General features: G+C 39.3%; 2 protein-coding genes across 3 annotated transcripts; one reads left to right on the top strand and one right to left on the bottom strand.

Annotated features, from left to right (window-relative positions):
• Positions 1 to 5,413: 5,413 nt before the first annotated feature.
• On the bottom strand, positions 5,414 to 18,743 carry LOC147872198 (fatty acyl-CoA reductase wat-like). 2 transcript variants are annotated; one of them, XM_087359166.1, is made up of 9 exons: positions 18,617 to 18,743; positions 15,244 to 15,455; positions 14,334 to 14,582; positions 13,780 to 13,925; positions 13,103 to 13,212; positions 10,989 to 11,184; positions 10,187 to 10,432; positions 9,823 to 10,080; positions 5,414 to 9,620 (listed from the first exon to the last, which is right to left on the bottom strand). In XM_087359166.1, the coding sequence occupies exons 2-9, from the start codon at positions 15,451 to 15,453 to the stop codon at positions 9,533 to 9,535; spliced, it is 1,503 nt and encodes a 500-aa protein (XP_087215292.1). In that variant the 5' UTR covers positions 15,454 to 15,455; positions 18,617 to 18,743; the 3' UTR covers positions 5,414 to 9,532. The 2 variants fall into 2 exon arrangements, with proteins under 2 accessions (XP_087215292.1, XP_087215291.1); XM_087359165.1 differs by having other exon boundaries at positions 10,187 to 10,435.
• Positions 18,744 to 19,035: 292 nt separating this feature from the next.
• On the top strand, positions 19,036 to 19,792 carry LOC147872199 (protein CFDP2-like). Its single transcript, XM_087358868.1, has one exon. It carries the CDS (start codon positions 19,045 to 19,047, stop codon positions 19,783 to 19,785), a length of 741 nt encoding a protein of 246 aa, XP_087214994.1. The 5' UTR covers positions 19,036 to 19,044; the 3' UTR covers positions 19,786 to 19,792.
• Positions 19,793 to 25,571: the final 5,779 nt, after the last annotated feature.

The raw sequence follows: 25,571 nt of genomic DNA on the forward strand, positions 1-25,571 counted from the left end.
GGTACTAGACTCTGGTAGTCAAAGCCAACTACAGGTGGATCAACCCGCAGCCATTCGTGATTGTAACCATTCGCAGGAAGGGACTGAGATTGGTGAAGAGATAGAAGGAGAACCCCCAGGTGTACATGTAATTTGTAGTTGTTGCAACAGGGATTGCAGTTATGATTGCTCCAAAAGGGAGATTGAGATTAATGAATGCGGGCAATTGGACCCAGCAAAGTTAGAATACGGGAGACGTATCGATATTGATAAGGGGGAGAGGCAATGCAATACGAATAATTCAAACACAAGAGCTGCACCGGATGAACGTCGTAACATTTCCAGCGAGGACCTGTCCGGAATCATAGAGGCCCAGGGAAACTTGTCGCGTCTGCAGAAAGGACAACTGTCAAATGTATTAATTAAGTACTTGAAACACTTCACGTCGAGGCCAGGGCGTTGCAGAACGTATAGTTATGGGTTCCAAGTGAACAGTGAGGTAACGATTAGAACACAATCAAGGCAGATACCATTCTCTTTGAGGGCAGCTGTAAGAAAGGAAATAAACCAGATGATCTATGATGGTATCATCGAAATTTCCAGTTCCCCTCACGTCAACCCTTTGGTTATAGTCAGTCGGGAAGGGAAAACGCCCAGGATATGTTTGGATGCGAGGAAGGTAAATGAAATAACTATTGCGGATTCAGAAAGAGAAAGACCAACTGAGGAACTACTTCAAAGATTTCATGGGGCTAAGTTCATGACCAGCTTAGACCTGACGTCAGCGTTTTTGCAAATTGAATTGGATGAAGGATGCCGGAAATACACCGCATTTTTATTCGAGTCAAAGCAATACCAGTTCAAGAGAGTAACTTTTGGGCTCAAAAACAGCTTATGTGCTTTACTGAGAGCGCTACGCACCATATTTGACGGAACCACTTCGCATTTCTTGGTGAATTATGTAGACGACTTACTAATTTACTCGAAGAACTACCGAGATCATCTCGAGCATTTGGATACTGTATTATCAAAATTAACTGAAGCGGGCTTCACTATCAATGTGACAAAATGCAAGTTCGGGCAGCCCGAAGTCAAATTCCTAGGTCACATAATAAACGAGCACGGCGTCGTACCAGACCCTGGAATGATGACAGCGATGCTAAACTATCCCGCCCCCAAAAACCACAAGGAACTAAGGCGATTTTTAGGAATCTGTAATTACCACCATCGGTTTATCATAAATTATGCAAGCTACGTGGCTCCTTTGTTGCCTTCATTGAAAAAGGGGAACAGATGGAAGTGGGATGAACATAAACAGGTCGCATTTGAGACACTGAGACTGCAATTTGCAAACAGTATCCAATTAATGCATCCTAATGAGGGTGATCCATTTTCAGTGTATACAGACGCGAGTAGTTATGACATCGCGGCGATCCTTACTCAAGCCGGCAGTGATGGAAGTCAGAGGATCATTTCCACTGCATCCAGAGTACTATCCGCCACCGAAAGAAGATATACAACGTGTGAGCAGGAACTACTTGCTGTTGTATACGCCCTCCAGAAGTTTCGGATTTATGTATGGGGAAGGACAATAACCATATACTCGGATAACAAGGCGTTATCTTTCTTAAAGAGGTGCATTTTGACTTCAAACCGAGTATCTAGGTGGATACTTCAACTCCAGGAGTATGACTACCGAATTGAACACATCAATGGGACCAGCAATTATTTTGCAGACCAATTGAGTAGGCATCCAGTGGGTATGGGCCCAGGACAGGTGGCGAAGATCGGAAAGCCTACTGAACTACTGGTGGCTCTGTTCAAGTTAAATGTGGACCCAAATATTAGAAAAGATTTGAGAGACATCGCTGTTCACCAAAGTCAAGACCACGTTATACAAGGAGCAAGGGAAAAGCTGCAAGCCGACGACCCCTATATAAAAGGCAGGTACTTGCTTCACCAAGGAGTACTGTACTGCAGAAAACCTCACTGCAGTTCAGACTGGAGAATCTACTTGCCAACCAGCCTGGAGACCAGGTTTATCAAGTTCGTGCATGAGTATTTGGGCCATTGCGGAGCCAATAAAACGTTAAGAGCCATAACGGACTCCTTCTATGTGAGGAACCTAGGCAGAAAAATACGCAAGACCCTCTCATATTGTGAAGTTTGCCAGAAGGTAAAACACCCGAACCGGAGGTACGAGGCTGAAATAAGATCACATCTCCCCACAAAAGCTGGAGAATTAGTCAGCGTTAATTTATTTGGGCCCCTCCCATCTGGTCGATTTGGGAATAAATATATACTTGTATGCTTGGACGTATTCACAAAACACGTAAAGCTGTACCCTCTAAAATCGGCCACGACTCGGGCGTGCCTGAGGAACATTACCCAGAAATACGTACCTACCGTCATTCATCCAGAAGCCATCTTATCGGACCACGGGACTCAATTCACTTCGGAGGGCTGGCGACGGTCTTTGGAAGAACTAAACATCAGAGTAAAATATTCCCCGATTCGACACCCGGAGTCAAACCCTTCAGAAAGGTTTATGAGGGAAATATCTAAATTTTTCAGAATATACTGCCATACGACGCAGAAGAGCTGGCCGCAACTGCTTAATAACATAGAGTATTGGTTAAACAACACCGTTTCAGAGGCCACAAATTTTACTCCCGCTGAACTAATGTTTGGCAGTCCAAAACCGAAACTTTTCAGAGAATTGTTACCGACAGCGCCGGAGCCTCTCTTAACCGAGGAAACCGTTGAGAAGAAGGCTATTAAAGCCTACACACGAATGAAAGAGCGCGCCGCCATACGAAAGGAGAGGTGTAAGAAAGGAGTCGCCAAATGGGAACCTAGGCTGCGAGACTCAGTGCTTGTCAGAATAATGCCTGTCTCTGATGCCGGCAAAGGAGTTACGGGGAAGTTTATGTGTCCGTTTGAAGGCCCATACTTCATCTCAAAAGCACTATCGCCCGCCATGTTCGAGCTGGAAGATAAGCACGGGAAACCACGAGGCATGTTTAACAAGCGGGAGTTGAAGCCTTTTCGCATGGAAAACGATGTCTTGGCTGAACCCAAATGCGGGATTGACAAAACCGATGTCGTCACCGAATTGTACTAGGTATCCGCAAGGGAATTAGCCGCGATAAAGTAATGAAGATAATCTAAATTTAAACCATTCACGAAAATGTTGTTACCCACAAACTGCCCTGAGGTTTAGAAAAAAAAAAAAAAAAAGGTTACATAACCCAAAATATGAGGGTTTGAGCTAAATAATATTACATGCATTTCTTTAAAAATCTCTATAATGGAAAGCTATGATAAGAACGCAAGGAATGTTTGAAACAGAATGCAGATTAGAGAAAGCAATTAGGGGTATATAAAGCAGTCAGACTATAAAAAGTTTATCCAGTTGGCATATGTTTGCCTTGTATTTGATTTGTATTTAATATGTTTCTATGTTATAAGATGTCACATTTGAGTATACGTACCAATTGTTTTAGGGAATAATTATCACTACATATAATCTTGAGCGGGATAGAGGTACTTGGTTTATAGTGTAAGTTTAGTCAGATATATATAAAAGTAGTGAGGTAGGAGACAAATTGAGAGGATCTGTGAGTTATAATCTTTTAGAAATACAAGAACAACGCATGTGGAGATAGGGACTCACATAGGTGTGGAGTAAATTGCATGCGAATGATAAACGTAGTATTTACTTATAAGGTAACATAATGACCTTGCTTCACGTTGGGATGTTTAGAGCTTAGATAAGAAGTTCAGACGAATTTGAAATCAAAATTGTCCTCACTTCATTATCGGGGAGTTTATACCAGTCCAGAACCCCTGTAACTTTTTGACTTTAAATTTCAAATGGCCGGAAGATCAGGGGTGAAGGCCCCCCCGCTAGCAAGCCACATGTGGAGGTTACCTCGCCAGCAAGGGATCTGGTCTGCAGGTCAAAACACATGGCAGTACTCAAGTGGACAGAGTCGACAGCGGGCTTTCAGACAGTAACCCAAACTTTAGTACCAGTCAGGGAAACAGTGTACAAGATTTTCTGTAAAATTAAAAAGTAAAATTATTAGGTTTCTTAAATTTGTTGTTCCTGTATTTATTGATATACATCAAAATTACCACGTCAACCCTGAGGTGATCCTTGATCCCCACTGACTCTAGTTCGGGATATAACTATCTCTTTCTGCAAGAACAAAGAAGATAAAAGTCGTGAGGAAGGATAGTTATACTACAGTAAGTACAGTCCTGTTACTATATTCCTATTGCAGACGGATTAGCTGCATTCAAATTTTTAGAATGCCTTTAAATTAATATTAATTATGTAGAAAGTATTTCCAGAGAATGATAATAACAGAATCTGGAATTTGATACGTGACCATTTTCACACAATCAGCTACTTTTGAAAAAAATTGCAACTTGTTTTCCTGTGATATTGTGGAAAAGGGTATTATGTAGCTAAATGTCAATAAAAAAAGGAGACACATTATATGTCTATGCAGAAATGCACTTAATTATACAGTCAGTTGTGTCTTTGAATTGATATTATTGTGCTTTAGTAACAAAACTCACTTGAGCCACCTGTGAATAACGAAATGCACTTAGACGAAGACAACACATAAATTGAAGATTTCTGTCTTCTGGGTTGTTGCGCTGTGTAGTGTGGTCGATGTTAACCAACTTTTCAGAGGTCATACTGCGTCAATCATCAGGGCGATGATTATGAAGATTTCACTCTTCTGGGTTTTTGCGCTGTGTAGTCTGGTCTATGTGTACCAACGTTTCAGAGGTCATGCAGCCTCTGTCATCAGGACGATGAATATGAATATTCACAATATACACGGGGCAACAACCCAGAAGACAGAAATCTTCATACTCACCGCTGTGAATACCTCATATCTTACAACCCTTATTTTGTTACACTACAGATTGAAACTTTTTTTTTGCAAGTGTCTATGTATGCAACGCGTACTAATTTTAATTCAGATGTAGATCTGTTGAAGTCTGTCAATGGTCCATGTACTAGGTATAATTTATGCTCTGGTTTTCTTGTCAGATTACGCTGGATTCATCAGACAATAAAGGCTGTTATTCTGATCCTGGTGGTGAGGTTGTTGTGGGCGATATGGACCATCATTTTATAGAGACAAAACTGATCTGCTTCTACTCTCTGGTTATGAGAGGCAACACAAGTTCACTGGCATAATGTCATGATGCCTCTCAATAATAATTCACATTGCTATGTGCATAACAAACGTCTGGACCATCTCTCACTTATTGTTTTCACAAGATCAGAGAAGAAATATGCACTCTGTTCTAGAGAACAATGACATCTTTAATTTCTATATCTGGCCTTTTGGTGTTTGTTATAGTTATTGCAGTTCTATTGTTGACAAATGGAATGAAAATACACTGGTATGTAATCATTAATTCCTTTGTTGATATACCTAATCAATAAAGACTAATTACATTGTGTTACTGTGAATAGTAATAAATATATAATATTCTGGAACACACCACAAATAGATATTAAACATTTTTAGAAACCCTTCTTTGAATTCTGAGATAAACAAACTACAGCCCACAACCAAGATGCAGCGTACACCAACATTTCAGTAGTCTAAATGTATACAATTATTTACCTATCCACTTATTAAACCTTGTACTTAGTTCTAAAATAGAATGGTTAGCTCAACGTACAATAAACTATATCATACAAGATAAGGTGCAATAGCTATTTAATAGCAGCACGTGGTAATTTTTTCAGTAAATATATATTACAATTTTTATGGTATTCTTTACAATGCTGACTGAAAAAATTTTACAGCAATGCCAACTCTTCAATTTAGAGTGAGGTATACAATGGTTTAAACATATGATTGCATTGGTTTCATAAGGTCAGTGGACATGGTCAATTGACTACTTTTTCTTTGAGAATAGGTGATTACTGAAAGTGATGACATAATAAATAATGAACATAACTTAATTTTAATAGATATCAATATTTTGTAGAAATTAATTTCAATAATCAATGGAAATTACTTTATGCAGTTTTAACAAGTTGTTGCAGTAATGTTTGTACCAACACACACACACACAGGGTGAGTCAGAAGTATTTTTAAAACTTCGTGTGCGTGTTCCAGGACCAAAAATAAGAAAAATAACTTCCTATGAATAAGGGGTCGCAAATGTTTCATTTTCGAAATAATAGCCAAAAATAAGTTTTAATGATTTGACATTATATCAAAGTCAATCGAGCTTCCAGAAAAGATTTTCTATTAGCGTATGGGCAGGAATTGTTGGCGACATGCTTATTGGTCCACACATGCTTCCATCGCGTCTAAGAGTACCTTCAAATCGGTGATTCGTAAGAAGACACTTGCCACGTCTCGTTGAAGATGTACCACTGAATACAAGAAGACAAATGTGGTTTATGCACGACAGAGCCCCAACACACTTCTCCCATCGCGTCAGATATCATCTCAATGAACAGTACCCTCAGCGATGGATTGGGCGTGGTGGCCCATAGCATGGCCACCGAGGTCACCGGACCTGACTCCATTAGACTTTTATCTGTGGGGTCACTTGAAGTCCGTCGTTCATGCACCACCCATAACCAATGAAGACGACCTATGGGAATGTGTGCAAAATGCATACCAGATGATTCGACGAAACCCTGGTGTGTACGAACGAATTCGTCAGTCTTGTGTACGTCGTGCTCGTGCATGTGTGGAGAATGGAGGAACAACCTTTGAGCATCTGTTACAAGGAAACATCCCTATCCTTATACTTGACAATAAAGGCATGCATTGAAAATTATTTTTGGCTATTATTTCGAAAATGAAACATTTGCGACCCCATGTTCATAGGAACATTTTTTCTTATTTTTAATCCTGGAACACGCACACGAAGTTTGTAAAAATACTTCTGACTCACTCTGCATATACTTGCAGTTTACCTGCAAAGCGGTTTTTATTATGTATTGTAACTGTCCCTTTGGTTTCCCACCACACGTCACACTGCTTGTTTAATATAGTCGTAGCCTGGCTCTCATATGGTTACAGCTTCTTGACGTGGGTATGTGTAAAGATAGAGAAAGGGATTTTCGATGATGGTGTGAGGTTGTCGGTAGGCACGAGTTTCCGACTCCCAGGGAATTAGAAGGTGGAGCAGGTTTTCTGCACAAATGGATAACGACGTTTTTTCTGTATTGCATTGATGGACTACACTTTATTGTTCCTTAATACGTATGTGGCTTAATCAATATTCACGGAGGCAGCTAGATGGCTCGGCTGTTCCTTTGTTCTTTCGTATGTTATCCAAAAACACCCCCGCTCAACCGAAGGACCAAAACTTTACAGAGCGCTCCGCAACCACGATCGCGCTTAAATACCCCTGCATTACGTAATTTGGTATTAGATTTGGCTTAAATGCGGCGATCTGATTCGTTCCTCCACAACGGCGGGAACGCGCCTATAAGCTGTGTTCAAATTCAATTGGTCCATCGCAAGAATGCGATGGTCGTAATGCAGCCATCACCCCACATCTGGAAGAGGTCCATTCCAAGGCTGGGGTGGCTTAATTATTTTTGTTTGTTTGTTTATGTTTGGCCTTTTTCTACGCCAGGCTCCCTTGGGACAGAAAGATGTCGAGGACGGTGACCCGCATGTGGCCATGTGGACCACATTCCATCAACTCAATGTGTTTAACAAAGCCAAAATTAAGAATTCGGTCTAATTTAGGTGAAGTAAGGCGTTCCAAAAATCATGTAATTACACCTTCTTCGTTTTCTTTATAAGCCAGATCAACATGCTGAAGCTTGGTTTACCTTTCATCTCAAGGCTCAGACCGTTCGGGAATTGAACCACTGACCTGGACTGGAACAGTATCATGTGATATATACAGGTATGAAGGGTGTGACTTGTTTTAGAATATGTTTCAATCACACATATTTCATATCCCTGCTAGAAGATATGAACTCCCAACATACATAATAATGCACCATAGAACTCCAGTTCTTGACTGATGAGGTTTGATACAGTCGTAAAGAGATCATAGAATTTACTTGAAGAAATAGAAATAATAACGTTTATGGACACAAAATAAAAACAATAAATCTTCCTACAACTGAATGATGAAAGTTGCTACATTAATCTCACTTTTCTTGGTGACTTTACGTAACAATTAAGTGAAAAAACAACTCCATTTAGCAGAGTTGTATAAAAATGGTGCAGCCTGTCAAAAGATATTTCCCGTTGTTCTCAAAAAAGGGTTGAGGAAAATAAATTCACATATTTTCCTGTTCTACAAAGAACACGTCAGTCAAACACATAAAATGAGAACAATTATACACTTAAGAAACTACAACAAGAAATCTGTAGTACTTTTCTGAATTTCATGATAGTGGATGATGAAACTGAAATGTTTACTTGTACTTATTTGTCGCTGAAGAACTCCAAATCAAGTAGAACTGACTGATTTACAGATTGGTCAAAATCTGAAGAGACAAATTCGTACCACTGGAGTATGTCAATTTCTCTTGACTCTCGGGGTATGACCAGAGAGAATAAAAAAGATATAAACCCTCGTTTTCTTAAGTAAATGGATGTACTGACACACTTCTCAGTTATGGTTGTAACTGTTACAGTGTTAAGGTAAACACAGATCAGTACAAGCTGACAAATGTTCACACAGTAATTTTAACATAAAGCACCTGGCACATTAGATTCATTTAGTGATCAAGTTTGTTTGGATCATGTCACTACTGCAACCAAGTCTGAAATACTTGTATTTCATTTACCAAGTAAAGGAAATGAGGGAATTTAATTCCTTGTAGGTACCTTTCCAAAAACAACTTGGAATATCAAACCATTTGCAAAGTAAACACTCCTATCAAGAAGTAGTCTAAACTATTAGTATATTGATAGTCGATATATGTGTGAATGCTCTTGATCCCTACCCTGTTCTGTCTCGTAACTTCAACCCTTCAGATTTCAACATAACTTAAGTATATTTTAATAGATTGGTTAAGCAGTTTATATACTTACTTTATTTACACGACGCTTACATCTCTAAGTTAATATCCTGAAAACAACGAGACTTTTCCTTCTGAACAGCATTCATCACATGATCTCTCTGTGTCTGATTTTTGGGTCAAAGATTTGTGAATATGGCCATTTTTTTTATAGCACTCAACTTTATTTATAAACACATAAAACAGCAAAAATTTCCTGAATTATAATTAGGCATATATTTGTATGAAATCAGTTTAAAGTTTTATTCTTGTCCACCTAGACATCAAAACTCTTTTTGACATCTTATCAACGTGAAAGAGAGACAGTGATTTAAGAAAATAATATCTATCTACTAAAAGTACTAATCCTATATTTGCATGTATTCTTAATAATGAAATTTATTTTATACTTATTACATACCACACAAAGGATCAACAGTAAGAGTTTCAGTGTTCGAAACAAGTAACTCATGATCTGTTTTCCTACAATGACAGGTTTTCCCTAGGTTCTCCTCCATTCAATCAGAAGATGGAGATGATGGCCGACCAACACAGCCACAAAAATATGAAGAAGAAGAAGAACTTCACACACTGATGAAGCCAGTACAGCCTGAAACAAGCAAATAGAAATTTAATCTTCATAATCATAACCTCCAGATTGACTCCGCAAAAACTCTTTATAATTTTAATAATTTTCTTTCTTTTCTAGCAGCGTTTAATTTCTTTATGTAAACTCAAAACATATTAAAATGTTTTAACATTTTCAAGCAAATTATTAATAACACTTTCACCACGTAAGCAGGGAAGTCTACCTGTATCTCTTCCTAATAGCTTGTGGGAGGTTTTTTGGGTCATCCTTGAGCACAAACGTGCGGAGTCCCATGACACCCTGCCTCCAGTACAGATCCCAATTCAGGTTACTGATGTTGAAGTCAAAAATCTCTCGGTCGTCTTCACTGAGCTTTTTCCACATATGAATTATGTTCTGGTTAGAAAACGCCCACTGTCGAATGCGGAAGTATGAAGTGGCATCTAAAAGCTTGTTTATCTTCCTGTAAATCGTCACCAACCTTGAATATAAGCAAACACACATTAGTTGTTCTATAGAAAAAAATTTGAAATATGTGTCTATAATTTCAGTATATTTATTTCAATTCTTGTTACAATTTAGTGTACCTGGGCTTTTGTCCAATGGCAAACAATGCAATGTCTCCCACTAGTGCTGGAAGAAGGTGAATCAGCAATGCATACAATTTGTACAAGGCGTGCTCATGTATCAAGGTGATATTAACCATCCACACTGCTTTATCGAATGGTACCTCCCAGCTGTGCTTAATGTTCGTGTTAGAAAAGTCGCTCCAGGTTATCGGATTCTCACAAGAAGACACGTAGTTGTATACAGGAATAGCTCCAGTGCCATACCTGCTGAAGATAAGCGAAATTTAGCCTGTGTAAGAATTATCATCTTGCAGGACAACTATCCCATGAAGGTATATAATGAGTGGTGTTAAGCATTTACATATTTTAATCGTGGTCCTAGATGGGTGGAGGCAAATTTAAAATTCATTTTGCATTATCCTTGGGCAATGATTCGTGGACGCTGTTTGTCAATTGTGGGTGCATAGAAAAGTCATTGTAGGGAATTAAAGAAAATAAAATGCTTACAGTATGTGACCTATAGCGATTTGCTAAGACGGTAGCACAAATGACTGGACATATACAGTAATCTTCAAAACAATGGCTAAGAATTACAAATATATTACGAGGTACAAATTTGCACAACGACAAATCACCAGATTGTTTATTGGGTTTTGTATTCAGTTCAGGAGAAAAATAAACTCTTGAGCTATTGGTTCGACTCACTTGAAGGGAGTACTGCCTGAATCTTTTGTCTCATTCCATGTTTCTGAAAACAAAAACTAAGTGAAGAATCTAATTTTGAATGATTCTTGTCTTTTAATTATGATCAACAATTCACCTTCGCTGCTCATGAATATGCCAGGCAGAAGTCACGAGAGCATTAACTGTCATGTCACAGGGAACAAAGTCCGCCACCATTTTTCCATTTATGTGCAAGGTCCGAATTATCCCGAGACCCACACCTACCACCATTCCTGTCGGGCCATAGATGTTGTCAATCCACCCTGGAACAGGCTCACTCCTCGTACACGAGACTAAAGAGAGAAACAGCGTTAGTCTTTTGCAGAAACAGAATGCTGTAAACATGTCCACAAAATTTAGTTGGCTTTCTTCTGGAATTTTGTACAATATATCTGGTAGATGGTGATCGATATTTCAGGGGAGTTTCCTAACTCCATCACCAGTGTAAGAATTAGTAATTTTTTCAGGAATGTCAGGAAACACCTATAAGACTATGTGGCACAGTATCCCATAAGAAAGCGAAATTTATGCTTATCGCTGTGAGGAGTTCAGTTGTGACTGTATTAACGAAACTTTAATCCAATAACACAACAGTTACTATCAATAGGATTTACAAAATGTAATGCTACGTGTGCATGGAGAGAGTTGAGAGCGGTAGTCGGTCTCAAGTCAGATATGTGGAGAAAGGTATCGGAGGGTGTTTAGACGTTGAGAGAATACAGCTACTGTCAGCCTGAGAGTTTATCTCATTTGAGCGAAGTATATCTCTAAATGTCGCGCTTCACTCACGAACGTTTACACGACGAGGCACTGTGAGTGGCTATAAAGAGACATAACGGAACTCTAAGTGGAGACGACAATGAACTGACAGTCGCCATAGGTCAATGTTTTCGGAATGTCAGACGATCAACGTGTTGCGGTAATTTAAAACTTTTGAAGAGGAGAAGAGAGAAAACAATTTTGGTAAAGCCCTGGATTTCACGTCGTAGTAGTCGTGGTGCATATTCGTGCCTTGTTGTGGGTGGAAGATCCCAAACAGTTACGAAATTTACTTAGAATGTCATCAACAGATATAGAAGAAATAGTTACATGGATAGGACCTGCAGTGAAGAAAGATGATACGACCATGAGAAGAGCCATTAGAGTGCCTGTAGAGGTGACGGCAGCTCATTTCCCACTGTTCACCGAAGGGAAATACTTCCCTCAAGAAATTTCATATTTTCTTTGTACGGCCATTGCGATCTAAATGTGTCTGCTTCACATTGACCCGACTTTCCGCAACGCCGCGGTGTACTGACACCTATAGCAACGCATGCAAACTCCATGATTACATTGCACATTCCATTATTACATTAATAGAAATGAAAGCACACGAATATTGTCTTCCGCATCAATTTGTCACACTTACCGGAGGTTATGCAGTGTCCTTTACACTTTGTTTACTGTCGTTTTAAACCTGGTAATTCTGTTGTTTGTTGCCAACATAACTTGACAGTAAAACAAAAAAAATTAAGTTAATGTCTCCCTAGAGCCCGAAGGTACATAGAATTCTCGTTTGGAATATTAAGTAATAAATGCAGGACCTCTCATCGAGCTATAAATTTGCAACCTGATTTTGCTGTAGACATTGTCAAGGCTTGTGTTGTTTTACACAACACTGTTCGGGGAGAGACGACTACGAGGCAGAAGATACATTGAGAATCACAGGACTTGATAAATACGTGGTGAAGAAGTAGTGCGCGGGGGAATATCAGCATACAAGGTGAGAAGTCTTTTAGCTGACTACTTCTTAACACCTGTTGGATCTCTGAAATAACAGCTTTCAAAGATTTAATTTGATGAACGTTAATCATATCTTTGCAGCTATACCGATATTAGATAAATTTAGAGAGAATTAGCTTTTTTCTGATAATAATGCTGAAATATTCACAGGACATAGAAATATGAAACCAGTTAAATACCTAAAATACTGCCATATTCTCTGGAAATGTATTTTATTATTTCCTATAGCAAAGTAAAATCTGTGTTGTTTGCATCTTGCATACCAAATGTGCTGTACACCAGATATTTGTAAAACTTAAAGAGCTCCCGCCTGCGAAATTTCTTTCATTCCATTGAAATTTCTGATCACCTAGATCATAGTATTATTTTTCACTCTAGTTTTTGTCCATTAGACAACAAGATACATCCCGCAGCCCACAGTCAACTCACCGATGGATGGTCTGAACACTCCGACAGGAAGATCCTTGCCGACAGTCCTCACTATATCTTCAGCTATTGCTTTGGTGTAAGTGTATGTGTTCGGCCAGGCATCCAAAAGCCTATAGAAATGACAGCAGGATGCAAAAAATAACAAAATGGCACAAAAATGGAATATTCCATCTCATCAATTTATTATTATTGACATCTTATTTTTTTGACAGGCAAATAATCACAAACCGTATCTTGTAACATATGTGAATGAAATTTTGTATTTTAAGTTTAAAGATTTAAAGCAAAGAGTTGCCTGCATGGTATCAGTTTCACATTAACGAACCCCACATCTTGTCAACAACTATAGATTACATTTCTATTCAGCATTAAAGAATTAATCATAGTAAAGGTGACGCAATATGTTTCCCTTCCTGTAATATACGAAATGAAGTTCTGAATATTATTTAGATATCTTAAACTACATATAAACATCTAAGAATAAGATATAAATAATGAGTAATAAACTTTACACATACAGAAATACGTTTAAGTCCAATATTAAAGTCCATTCATAAAACCAGAGCAATAAACTAGCCCTCACATCGCTATGAAAATACGTCCACTATTTACATTTTAGAAGTTCGGCATGAAACAATTCTAAACTCAGGACAAAAACAAATCTACACGCAACTCACTTTGGAGTAATGATGGTCAAAGTATTATCGTCGAAGATTTCGACCAACTGAACAATCCCCTCGCCAGTGATGGGCGGGTCGTAGAATTCTTCGTCGATGGATGGGCGGTGGCAGTGACTGAACACGGTGGATACATGAACTATCACCTACAGAAAAAATCCGCTTTATCTAAGAAAGAAAATTTGTTACTTCTGATCTTCACAGAGCCATCACGAAACAAAATATTGTCACAAAATTTAAGCCTTACTGCATAAATTGTTCTGAATATTATCATTTGTAGCTGTGTTTCTAGGAGCGTCTTTAACACTTCTTCCTTTTCCATCATTCGAAACCAATTTTTCTCCCGTATAAGATTTTAGAGTCTTCTTCAAGACAGTGGAACAAAGAATGATACTAAAATACATTTGCTATACAAATTTAGAAAATAATAACGCCGCCTTCTTCACGGACAGTCTCGAATACAGACAGCTGTAAATATTCAGGCAAAGAAACGTTAAATGAGGTAATTAGCGCTATCTAGGTTCACAGGTTTCGAACTACATAATTGCACTGACCTTGATGTTCGGACAGTCCAGACATAGCAGTAGCAACTCTCGAGTGCCAACCACGTTGATGGCTGTGGCGATTTGCAGCTTCTCGTTGAATCGAACAGTGGCTGCCATGTGGAACACAATGTGCACATTATCCACAATGCGCTGTCTGTCGCAAGGACTAAAATCCAGACCCGGCTTTGAGCAGTCGCCTTCCACGGGAAGGATCTTATCTCTGAAGCCAGGCTGTACTTCTCTCAACTTTTCAAACAGCTGCAATAATTCGGAGTTTCTTTTCTGTGTTTCTTGGTTACAAAAGTGTACAGTGTTTTAGAAAGAGATTGGAAATAATGGAATTGGAGTCAGGTGTAGGTTCAATCTGAGTGTCCAACAATTTGCTAAACAGTTTCATGAATCGTGCCTATGCGTTACGGTTCAATAGAATAGTGGAACTCAAGTTCAACGTAACCCCCGCCACTGCACTTGACCTGTGCAATGAGGAGTTACTCCTTTATTCGGTTTGTTTCCTGAACCAAACGCCACGTACGAGACGACCGATACAGAAAAGCATGTTCAGGAGCAAAGTGGCCGTTTAAGGAAAGAGGGGAAACATACCGACGTATATTTCGACATGTTACAATTCCACGTTCAATGACTATTCATACAAAGGTCGAAAGTATGACAGACAAGTCTGTTGCTGCATAAAAGAGTAGAATTAAACCTCGAAATAAAGAAAATGCAAGAAATCGGCGCTAACATCTGCCACTATCGAATCAACTCGTAAGAACGATGAATTAAAAGGCGCATGGTCACGAACACAATTTTCCTTGTTTTTTATGCACAGAACACACCACTAAAACTGATGTCTCGTGCTTCGGAAGCACCTTGTGTATTGGCTGGCATTAAAAGTGTTGTACAATCAGTTCGCACTCACCGGGTCCTCGAAAATTTCCTGCATCCTGACTCCCACGTCCTTGCCTTTCTTGCTTCGGACCAGCAGGTAGATGCTGCTGAGATGTGGGCAGGACCGGAGCAGTTTCTCCACCAGAACTTTGCCCATGAAGCCAGTTCCACCGGTGATCAGAACATTGGCGCCCCGGTAGAACTCCTGCACCGTAGTGCCTCTGTCCTCTGACAAGTGCATCTCTGAAGTTAGAAACGCAATTCAGACACGAATTCAGAACTTCGTAGTATTTTTAAGCAAACTTTCTCCGGAGAGGCACAGCCTTCGGAAATTCCATACAACGAAAGACTGCATTGAGGATAGTGATCTAAATCTGAAACTTCATTTATGCAAAGACGTAGTTGATTTTAGCTTACACTTTATGATATGTATTTGCAGACTTCAGCTTTAATCCACGATTTTCCTAAGGAAGCAATTCGAGGCGTTCAACGTCATTTCCCTCGAGTTGTGTGCGAATTCATTCGGGCTGTTAGTTCCTGTCCAAGATGTTTCCGTGTTGTCTTATCCCCCCCCCCCCCCAAAATTAGTTGTATCCATTGCAAAGACTAAAACATTTTTACGATTCGAATCTAGTATCATTGCATTAAAGCCATAAATTTTTGTTTTCTTATGTTACATGATGTGCTGAAACCTCAGTTTTTGTAGATTCACACCCTCTCTTTAAGTTGTAAATAGTGTGGAATTACGTCGGGAATAAATTAAACTCCAATATCAGTAATTCTTGGAAATATTTATGAATGTCCGAATGAACCAGCTATTTATAAAGTAAAATTCTAAGTGAATTTAAACATAACTGTCATTTACTGGTTAAAATCATAGCCTTAGTAATGAATCCCGACAGAAAATTAACTTTCCTCCAGAGTAGGAGTATGATCCAGTCTCCCTGGAGATTAACGTTGTTAAAGGTGTCCCAGTTATTGGAGTGGTGTGTATTTAATCCTAGAATATATCTTGTCTATTTATTTTTTTTAAACACGCAACGGCTTTCCAATGTTTATTATTCACCAATTACCCTGAGAACCCGAAGTCATCAATAAGTTTATGAATGGTCGTTGTCCTTGGACCTGTGATAAGAAGAAATTTGTAATTTGCTTTCTTCAGTGACTTGTCTTTAGGTAACTAAATATTTAACTAGATGGCTTAAGGAAACCAAAGATTCATGACCGAACTAACCAAAGCCCTCTACCGGTCCCTGTCCTTGGTCAACAAAATCCAATCGCCTTTGTATTTCGGTAAATCAGAAAATTAAAATAATATCAGCAGAGTAGCGATAGCATTTCAACCAGTGACACTTTCGAAGACTTTCGTGTTTTCACAGTTTTCTGTCTGCTATTCATTTACAGATTTTATTTCTTTCTCGAATTCTGTGACTTGAATTTTAGTTTATTTAAATCTTAATTTGGAGCATATGGTAACTCCAGTCACGCATCATTTCTTGCCATAATGAGCAAAGCCATAGTCTTCAGCTTGAATGGAGTCTTCCATTACGTACTTACTTACGTTCTCTATTGTCCTCGGACCTTCGTGAGAGACCAGAAGTCGATTTCTGACGCAAAAAGTTCCCCGCATTATATGGCACTGTTCATTAACGTGTTCAAAAGATCTCACCATTTATCCTTGTCCTGAATGAGACGAAATCAGTCCATACCATCCCATTCTATTTTTATAAGATTTATTTTAATATTATCTTTGGTTTTAAAAGTCATCTATATCCTACTGGCTCTCCCACCAAAACCCTGTAAAAATTTACATTTTCTCCTATACGTGCCACATGCGATGGCCCTGTAATCTAAAATAACTAATTAAGCTTAATTATATTTGGCGAGGAGTACAATTTATGAAGCTCTCCAATGTGCATCTTTCTCCAGCCTCCTAGTAATTCACCCCGCATAAGTCAAAAATTTCTCCTGAGCACACTGTATCAAACACCCTCAGTCTACGTTCATCCCTTAGTGTGAGAGAATAACTTCCACAAATATACTAAAAAATTATAGGCAAATTTATAGTTTTCTACATTTTAATGTTTACATTCTAAACATCAGGGAAAAAGATAAAGGTTTCGAAAGTTAAGAAGCTTTACTCCAATTTATTCTATTGTTAATATATTGTTAATTATGTAACAATTTGGTGGCACGCTCAGCCAGATGTTTCCGCTGCCAATACAGTCTGTAGGAGCATCGACATCTTTAACAAAGATTGTATGTTGCTTACAGTTGATAGTCAGCTTTTTAAACAATAATAATTATTCTTTTTTCTCTGATCACATTTTTGTTTTTAATTGTATTTTATTGTACCTCACTTCTTTCTCTCTTCTTCTATCACCTTTTCGTTGTCAACCAATTTTATATTGTCTCATTATGTTTCTTATTAAACTAATGTGTACTTTTGGTTTGATTCCAATGTTTACTTTTCATTTTTAAGGTACTTGTAGATTCTATCCTGTACTGTCGTCCAGTGTTTGACTGTAAGTTTCAAGCACTTAATAAATGAATTGCATTTGTTTATATTTGTTTAAATCTTGTCAGTCTGATCACAATAAAATTCCTATTAAATATTAAAATATTACTATAATTTACATTTAAATATTTAAAATATATTAAAATGATGTTCTCTATCGAAATGTTCGATTTACGTTAGAACATCACTTTTTACTTTTTACACGACTTGTACTGAATTGGATTTGCAGAGACTTTGACATCTTTAATAAGTATTTCATTTCTCTTACTGATACCCGGTACCATTATTTGTTCTAGTTAGTTTTGCTTTCCTATTCTTCCGCTTATCAATTACAATATTTACATGTCATTTCTTATATTTACTTGCCGTGTTGACTGCATCTTTTTCAGTCACTATTACCTACTCTTAAGGATATATTTGTTATTACTTCCTATGTTAGCATTCCCCCACGCCCCATTAATGTTTGTTATTATGTTTTGATTTTGGCTAACACCTTAATAAAGGAACAGTAGAATTGAAGAAATTCTAATATTTAACATATTGCCATATTTTCCGACTCAACTGTGTAAAACATAGAAACAACAGCTCCATTCTACATACTCCATGCTATCAGTTAGTTGTTCTACACATTACGTTAAAAAATGTGAAAAATAAGTCAAACCTATATGAGCAGGATTATGGTAGGTGTTATGAACTCCTTTTTAATTTAACTTCCCGCAAATAAAGTTTCTTAATAGAATAATTTGGTATTCTATGATGAAACGCATACATTTTCTTATCGATATATTTTCCTCTTAAACTGTTCAGTCAATATATAAAGTGCCCGGGAACTCTATGTCATGAGGATCACAAAGTGTTCATTTGAAAGATAATGGAGTACACTTACTTTTTCCAATACGTATTGAAGAAATTTGTACACTTTAAGCTTAGCCACGCACTTTGGACTTCACCGAGGAAGAAATGACGAAGTCGAAAGTGACCTTGCCTTTATATTCCATTTTTCTGTTGCTGAATGGCGGAGCCGAATTTAAAATACAGTTATTAAAGTGGGCTATCATCATTTCCTTGCACGTGGGCTCATGAATATTCGTACGCAATTATTTCAAACCTACTGCATTATGTTTTCAGTCGTTAAATTATGTGGTGTGAGTCCATATTATTCCGATTTGCATGTTACGACATCATTATTTCAAATTAGGCAAACATACATTAGAAAATTTCGTTAAACTTTGTCTACTGGATTAAATAAATAATTTTCCGGAAGACGGCTGTCTACAGGTGAATGGATTTCTTTAATTTAATCTGAAGATCGAAATGGATAAAAATAATGTGTGCATTGTGGGTGTCAGTGAAGTTCGATGGAGGGATCAAGGTGATTTCGAGTCTGGAAACTATCATATGTACTACTCGGGAGGTGAGAGTGCTGAAAGAGGTGTTACAATAGTGATGCAGAAATCGATCAAGAAAAGTGTAATCAAAGTGCAAGCGTGTAGTGACAGATTGATGTATATCAAGTTGAATGCAGAATCAGTGGATATTCTGATAATGCAGGTGTACATGCCAACATCGGTTCATGACGATGAAGAAGTGGAAATAATATATGAGAAGATAGAAGAAATTGTCAGGACAGAAGGAAGAGGGAAAGTGCAAACCATAATAATGGGAGACTGGAACAGTGTCGTGGGGAAAGGAGCAGAAAACAACATTGTCGGCCCTCATGGACTGGGAATAAGGAATAGGAGAGGGGAAATGATGGTTGACTTCTACCGAAGAAATGGACTGGTAATCACCAACACCTGGTTCAAGAAGCATCACAGGAGATTGTATACTTGGAAAAGCCCAGGAGACAGGAGCAGATACCAGATAGACTATATCTTAGTGAAGCAACGATTTAGGAATAGCGTAAAGGATGTGACAACAGTTCCATCAGCATATATCGACTCAGATCATAATATGTTAGTTGCAAACGTCAGCACCAGAATGAAGAAAATCAGGAGAAGGGGGGTGAGGAAGAAGAGATGGGACCTGGAGAACCTGAAGAGCGCGCGAGACTAAGTAAGAGAAGAATTGGAAGGAAAATTAAGTGAAAGTGAAGGCGAAAGCGTTGAAGAGGAATGGACAAATATCAAGAAGTGCCTAACAGTGGCACTAGAAGAAAAGGTTGGTAGGATGAAAAGGATACCAAGGAAGGCATGGATTACACAGGCTATGCTCGATAAGATAGATGAGAGGAGGAGATGGAAGAATATCAACAGTGAAGAGGGAAGACAGAAATATCGAAGACTGAACAAAGAACTGAGAAGAGAAACAGACAAGGCGAGAGAAGATTACATCAACGAAGTATGTGATGAGATAATGACACTCCAGAGAATTGGAAGATACGATTTGATGTATGCAAAGGCGAAAGAACTAGGATGGAAAGAGAACAAAGAAATTCGAACACAGGAAATAGAAGACCCATCAGGAAAGATAGTCAGTGACCAGAATGAAGTTAAAGCTGTGTGGGAAAATTATATTGAAGAGCTCTATGACAAGGCCAATCGACTGGATGAGAAGGAGATGGAATTGGAGCCAGAAGAAGAAGTAGAGGAGGTCGACAAAGGTCCAGAGATACTGAAGAGCGAGGTAGAGAGGGCCATAAAGGATATGAGAAGAAGAAAAGCTATGGGAGATGATGAAATCCCATCGGACTTATTGAAAGAACTTGGAGAGAAAGGAGTGAAGTTTCTTACTAGACTCGCTAACAAGATATACACCTCCGGTGAGTGGCCCAAGGACTTTCTGGAAGTAACAATGATTCCATTACAGAAGAAAAAGAATTCCAAGAAGTGCGGCGATTACAGGACCATCAGCCTAATCTCACATGCGGCGAAGATAATGACGAGAATACTGACTAAAAGACTAGAAAAGAAGATAGAGGAAGCGATGGGAGACGACCAATTTGGATTCAGGAGAGGAAGAGGAACCAGAGATGCCATCGGAGTTATGAGAATAATTTCAGAGAGAGTTCTTGATGTCAAGGAAGAAGTATGTGCCTGCTTCATCTTCTGGAAGAAGGCTTTCGATCGAGTAAAATGGAAGAAATTTATGAGGATCCTACAGAGAATTGGAATTGATTGGAGAGATAGAAGATTAATCAAAAACCTGTACATGCAGCAAAAGGTCAAAGTGAGACTGGACTCAGGAGACACCAACAGCGTTGAGATAGGTAGAGGTGTAGGAAAGGGATGCTGCTTATCACCAATTCTTTTTAACCTGTACGGGGAATGGCTTGCCAAGGAAGCTCTGGAGGGAACAGGAGACTTCAAAATTGGAGGAAGAGTGATAAAGACTGTAAAGTATGCAGACGACTTAGTAATATTGGCGAAGGAAGAGGAGGAATTACAGAACATGATGGACAAGTTAGTGGAAACAGGTAGAGTATGGAATGGAAATCAATATTGAAAAATCAAAGGTAATGAGGATAGCACCGAGAGCAGAACCATTGAACGCTGTAATTGGAAACCAACAGATGGAGAATGTGGAGCATTTCAAGTACTTGGGAAGCATAGTCACGACGGACGCCCTATGCACTAAGGAAGTAAAAGCAAGGATAGCCAAGGCCAAGGCAGCTTTCGTCAAGAAGAGGATACTTCTCACTAGCAAGTTGGGCTTGGAGATGAGGAAGAACCTAGTGAAGTAATGCGTATGAAGTGTCGCGCTGTATGGAGCAGAGACTTGGGTACTCAGGAAGAAGGAACAGAAATACCTGGAGAGTTTTGAAATGTGGTGTTGGAGAAGAATAGAGAATATCAGGTGGACGGATCGAGTGACCAACGAAGAAGTATTGAGGAGAGTCAACGAGCAAAGAAACATTCTGCAGGCGATTACACGAAGGAAAGCTAACTGGCTGGGATATATTATGAGAAGGAATGGGTTACTGAGTGATATCATCGAAGGCCAGGTTGAAGGAAAGCGAGGACTGGGAAGAAGATTGATACAGCTAACCGACGACCTTAAACAAGGAAAGAAGATGACGTTCTAGGAATTAAAGCGAGAAGCCTAGAATAGGGACAACTGGAGAGCTCTTTTTGGGCAGAGCAATGGACCTGTCGTAGGACAGAACACTTAATAATAATAATAATATCTTTTGGGCAATTTCAACCCCCGAAACAAGGACTACCCTTTGTCTTCCATCCGCTATAGCTTATTACATTTGCTTATAGTTTCCCCTCATATTTCGAGAACGTCTCCTCCTTCCACAAGTTTTGATGTCTCCAACTGTACTTTTCAAATAACTTTTTGGGCTTTTCACACTGCACTCTTCCTTAACAGCCATTCTTAACATTTTATTTGAGAACACTTCTTGTGTGGTCTATTCCCCGTTGCTTGAAACAGCTCAGCATTCTTAAGAAGTAGAATGCCTATGCGAGGTACGAAGTTTCAAGACTGCGAGTACAAAAACCCGTACACTTATCTCAGGTATTAAATTCAGCCATCACCCTCGACGTAGTCCCCTGGGAGTGAACACAACGATCCCAGCGCCGCTGCCAAGCCTGGAAGCATCCCTGGAAATCTTTCTTTGTCAGCCTGTCAAGCACAATCTGCTATTCTGCCTGAATCTCTTATATCGTCTCAAATCTCCTTCCCTTTAGCTGAATTTTCATCTTTGGGAAGAGGAAGAAGTCACACGGAGCTAAATCCGGCGAATAAGGAGGGTGCGGGATGACGGCCATGGTGTTTGAGGCCAAAAATTGCCGAACTTTGAGGGCGGTGTGCGCTGGCGCGTTGTCATGATGCGTCGCATGTGGAGCTCTTTCTTTAGAATCAGCTGACAGGTCCCATAGCCTATCCCAACAATGTCGCACAAGTCGTTGATGGTAGGACGTCGATCTTCGCGAATGGCATGCTAAATCTTCGTAACATTTTCGGGCGTTGTGCTCGAAGATGGTCGTCCAGAACGCTCGTCATCATCGACACAGGTTCGGCCATTTTTAAAACGTGAATGCCACACAAAAGTTTGTGCACTACTCATTGCGGACTCCCCAAATGCTTGCTTTAGCATTTCATAGGTTTCCGAAACTGTTTTGGCGAGTCTTTGGCAAAATTTGATGCACACGCCATTCCGAAATCGCAGGAAGGTCGGTGTAATGCACTACCAAAACGCCCGTAACTAAGAAACAAATGCTAATTCGATGATGCCGGCTGGCACACTGATTCACTATGAATGTAGGCCGCACCCCTTAGCGGCAGAAGCTTGTACTACATCCGGTTCGCCCTCTATTGACACAGTCTTGAAACTTTCCGATCGCACCTCGTACAAATGAAAACGTATGAATAAAATAATAACAAGGGACTAAAAAATAACTTTCTGGGTTGTAACGCCTCATTCTGCCTGGAGGAAGTTAAACAAAGTTTCATCCTTGCTGCCTCCTTCCCCAAGCATCTATGGAAAAGTATGTAAACATCCATCCAACTGCACTGTTGTACAGCCATCTTTGTACTCAGGGCTATAAGAACCCGAAATCCTACTGCCATGATTATAGTTCATTAAAGCATATCGCCTCTCTCAGACACAGTTATTTAACATATATTGCATAAGAATTTACACCACATTTTACTGTGCATCAATTTACTTATTCGATTGTGAGGATTTGACGGCAGTGAGTCTGAAGATGACTGTCTTCTGGTTTCTAGCACCGTGAAAACTTTCACCAGACTACAGAGTGCAACAACCCAAAGAAAGCCGTCTTCACCAAATTAAATATTTTATTCTTTCTGGTTTATTTAACGACGTTCTCGGTATCTCAAAATACACAGGGTCTTTCTGCACGTTAATTATAGTAAAACTATAATGAAAAGGTGAGCAAAATTAAAGAAATAATCGTGGTCTACTTTGAGGTTTTACTTTCTTGAAATTGTCTGAGGAACTGAATAAAACCGAAAGAAGCTTCAGTCAGAGCACCTGGTCTCCTGGCCGAGATGTAAACCCAGGAAGCTTTCAAACAAATGTCCATGCAATGTTATGATTCATCTTAATGTATGTCTTATTTTAGTACAATTTTGCACATGCTAGAAATAGTCAGACATTCAACAACGTGTCACATAGTTTCCTTTCTCATTATTTTGTACAGTAAGAGTCACTTCTTTGAATATTTGTATATTCATTACCGCTCATAACTCTCACTATTACCTTCTAGAAATACGGCGTAGAACTCATTTCAAGGAAGTGCAAAGATAATTTTGCATTAACAAGTAATAACATATGACCATACAATATTCCCACACATTTGCCTTTCATGCCATAAATTTAAGTAGGGTCACAATACATAACTGCCCTGCTGCATGAACAATATCAATAAATCGTGACGCAACAACTATTCATGCTATATCAGCATCTCTCAACGTTTATACTTGTACGTCATTTCCCTTCGTGCCTTATACCTGCAACTCTGATAACCTCTGCTGTATAACGTTTGGCCAGTAAACAGTTTTAACTGAAACCTGAATCAGGGTTTGCATTGTCTTCCTGAGCCTATTTCGTCAGAAGTATTTCGCTGCTATCACAGTCCCTCTGCTGAAATCCCGAGGGTTAATCCTCCTTAAAATCTTTTAGTCCTCCATGCGGATTATATTACCGATATGTTTGCCCCCGAACATCGAACTGCGCTCTTAAATCCATAATCACCTCACTCGAAGCTGATTCCCTGGTACAATTAACACGAAAATTACCCGTTGAGGAAACGGATGACCGATGTCTGGCTGTTATCGTTAGATTTTAAATCCCCGGAAACAGAACCCGCTGGTTTAAGATCGACAACACCAAAGCCCGCCACCGACCAAGATCTTAAGCCAACTTCATCAATTTCCTATCCTCATAGCCCTCCTCCCTAAGATCCATCTTGATGTTATCCTCCCATCACCTTCTTTGTCTGCTCAGTGCTCGTTTTCCTGAAGAATTACCGATCAAAATCAAGTATCATACTTTGCCTCCCCCATGTGTGCTACATGCCCAGCCCTTCGGAGCCTCCAGGATTTGACTATCCTCACTAGGCCAGGTAATCCCTATAATTCAAACAACTCCTGGTTACGCAGTATTCTAAATTTCCCACTAGTTTCATACCCCCTTAGGTCCAAATATTCTTCTGAACACCTCGTTTTCAAACAATTGTAATAATGTGATGTGTTACCCAAAAGTTAGGAGGATTTGAATTCCATGCGCAAATCGGATGTTGAATGGCCTGTCGTCGCTAGATAGGAGGAGCAGTACCCTTTGTGAATTAGTATGCCAGCAGCCCTGAGGTTGAGAGGCCGAGTTCTTGAGTCTCGTGCGTTTTCGTAACGTTGTGTTGGAGTGTTTCGGAGATTTTTAAACCTACATAAATGGCAGATTTTAAGGAGCAAAGAATCTTCATCAAATTTTGCTTTAATTTTAAAAAAACTGCTGTAGAAACCCACCGCTATGGGTCAAAGTAAAACGTTTTTGTGGTACAAACGTTTTAAGGATGGACGAACGCCTGTCGACGACGATGACCGTTCAGGACGACCATCGACAAGCACAACACCTGAAAACATCGCGAAAGTGCGAGAGACTATGGTTGCAGATCGTAGACGAACAATCCATGATTTTTGTGCGATAGTTGGAATATCGTTACGGTCCGTGCAACGCATATTGTGAGACGATTTGAACATGAGACGCATGGCTGCAAAATTTGTGCCGAGACTGCTTAGCAACGACCAAAAATATCATCGCGTTACTGTCTGCGCTGAAGTCAAAAATGAAGCCAGAGATGACCCCAACTTCATCTCCAAGGTCATAACCCGAGATGAGTCATGGGTTTACGGTTATGACACTGAGACTA

This window comes from Zootermopsis nevadensis, unplaced genomic scaffold (genome assembly GCF_977971745.1).
Source record: "Zootermopsis nevadensis isolate Lab colony 2312 unplaced genomic scaffold, Znev_1.0 Znev_ptg000030l, whole genome shotgun sequence".
Taxonomy (NCBI): domain Eukaryota; kingdom Metazoa; phylum Arthropoda; class Insecta; order Blattodea; family Termopsidae; genus Zootermopsis; species Zootermopsis nevadensis.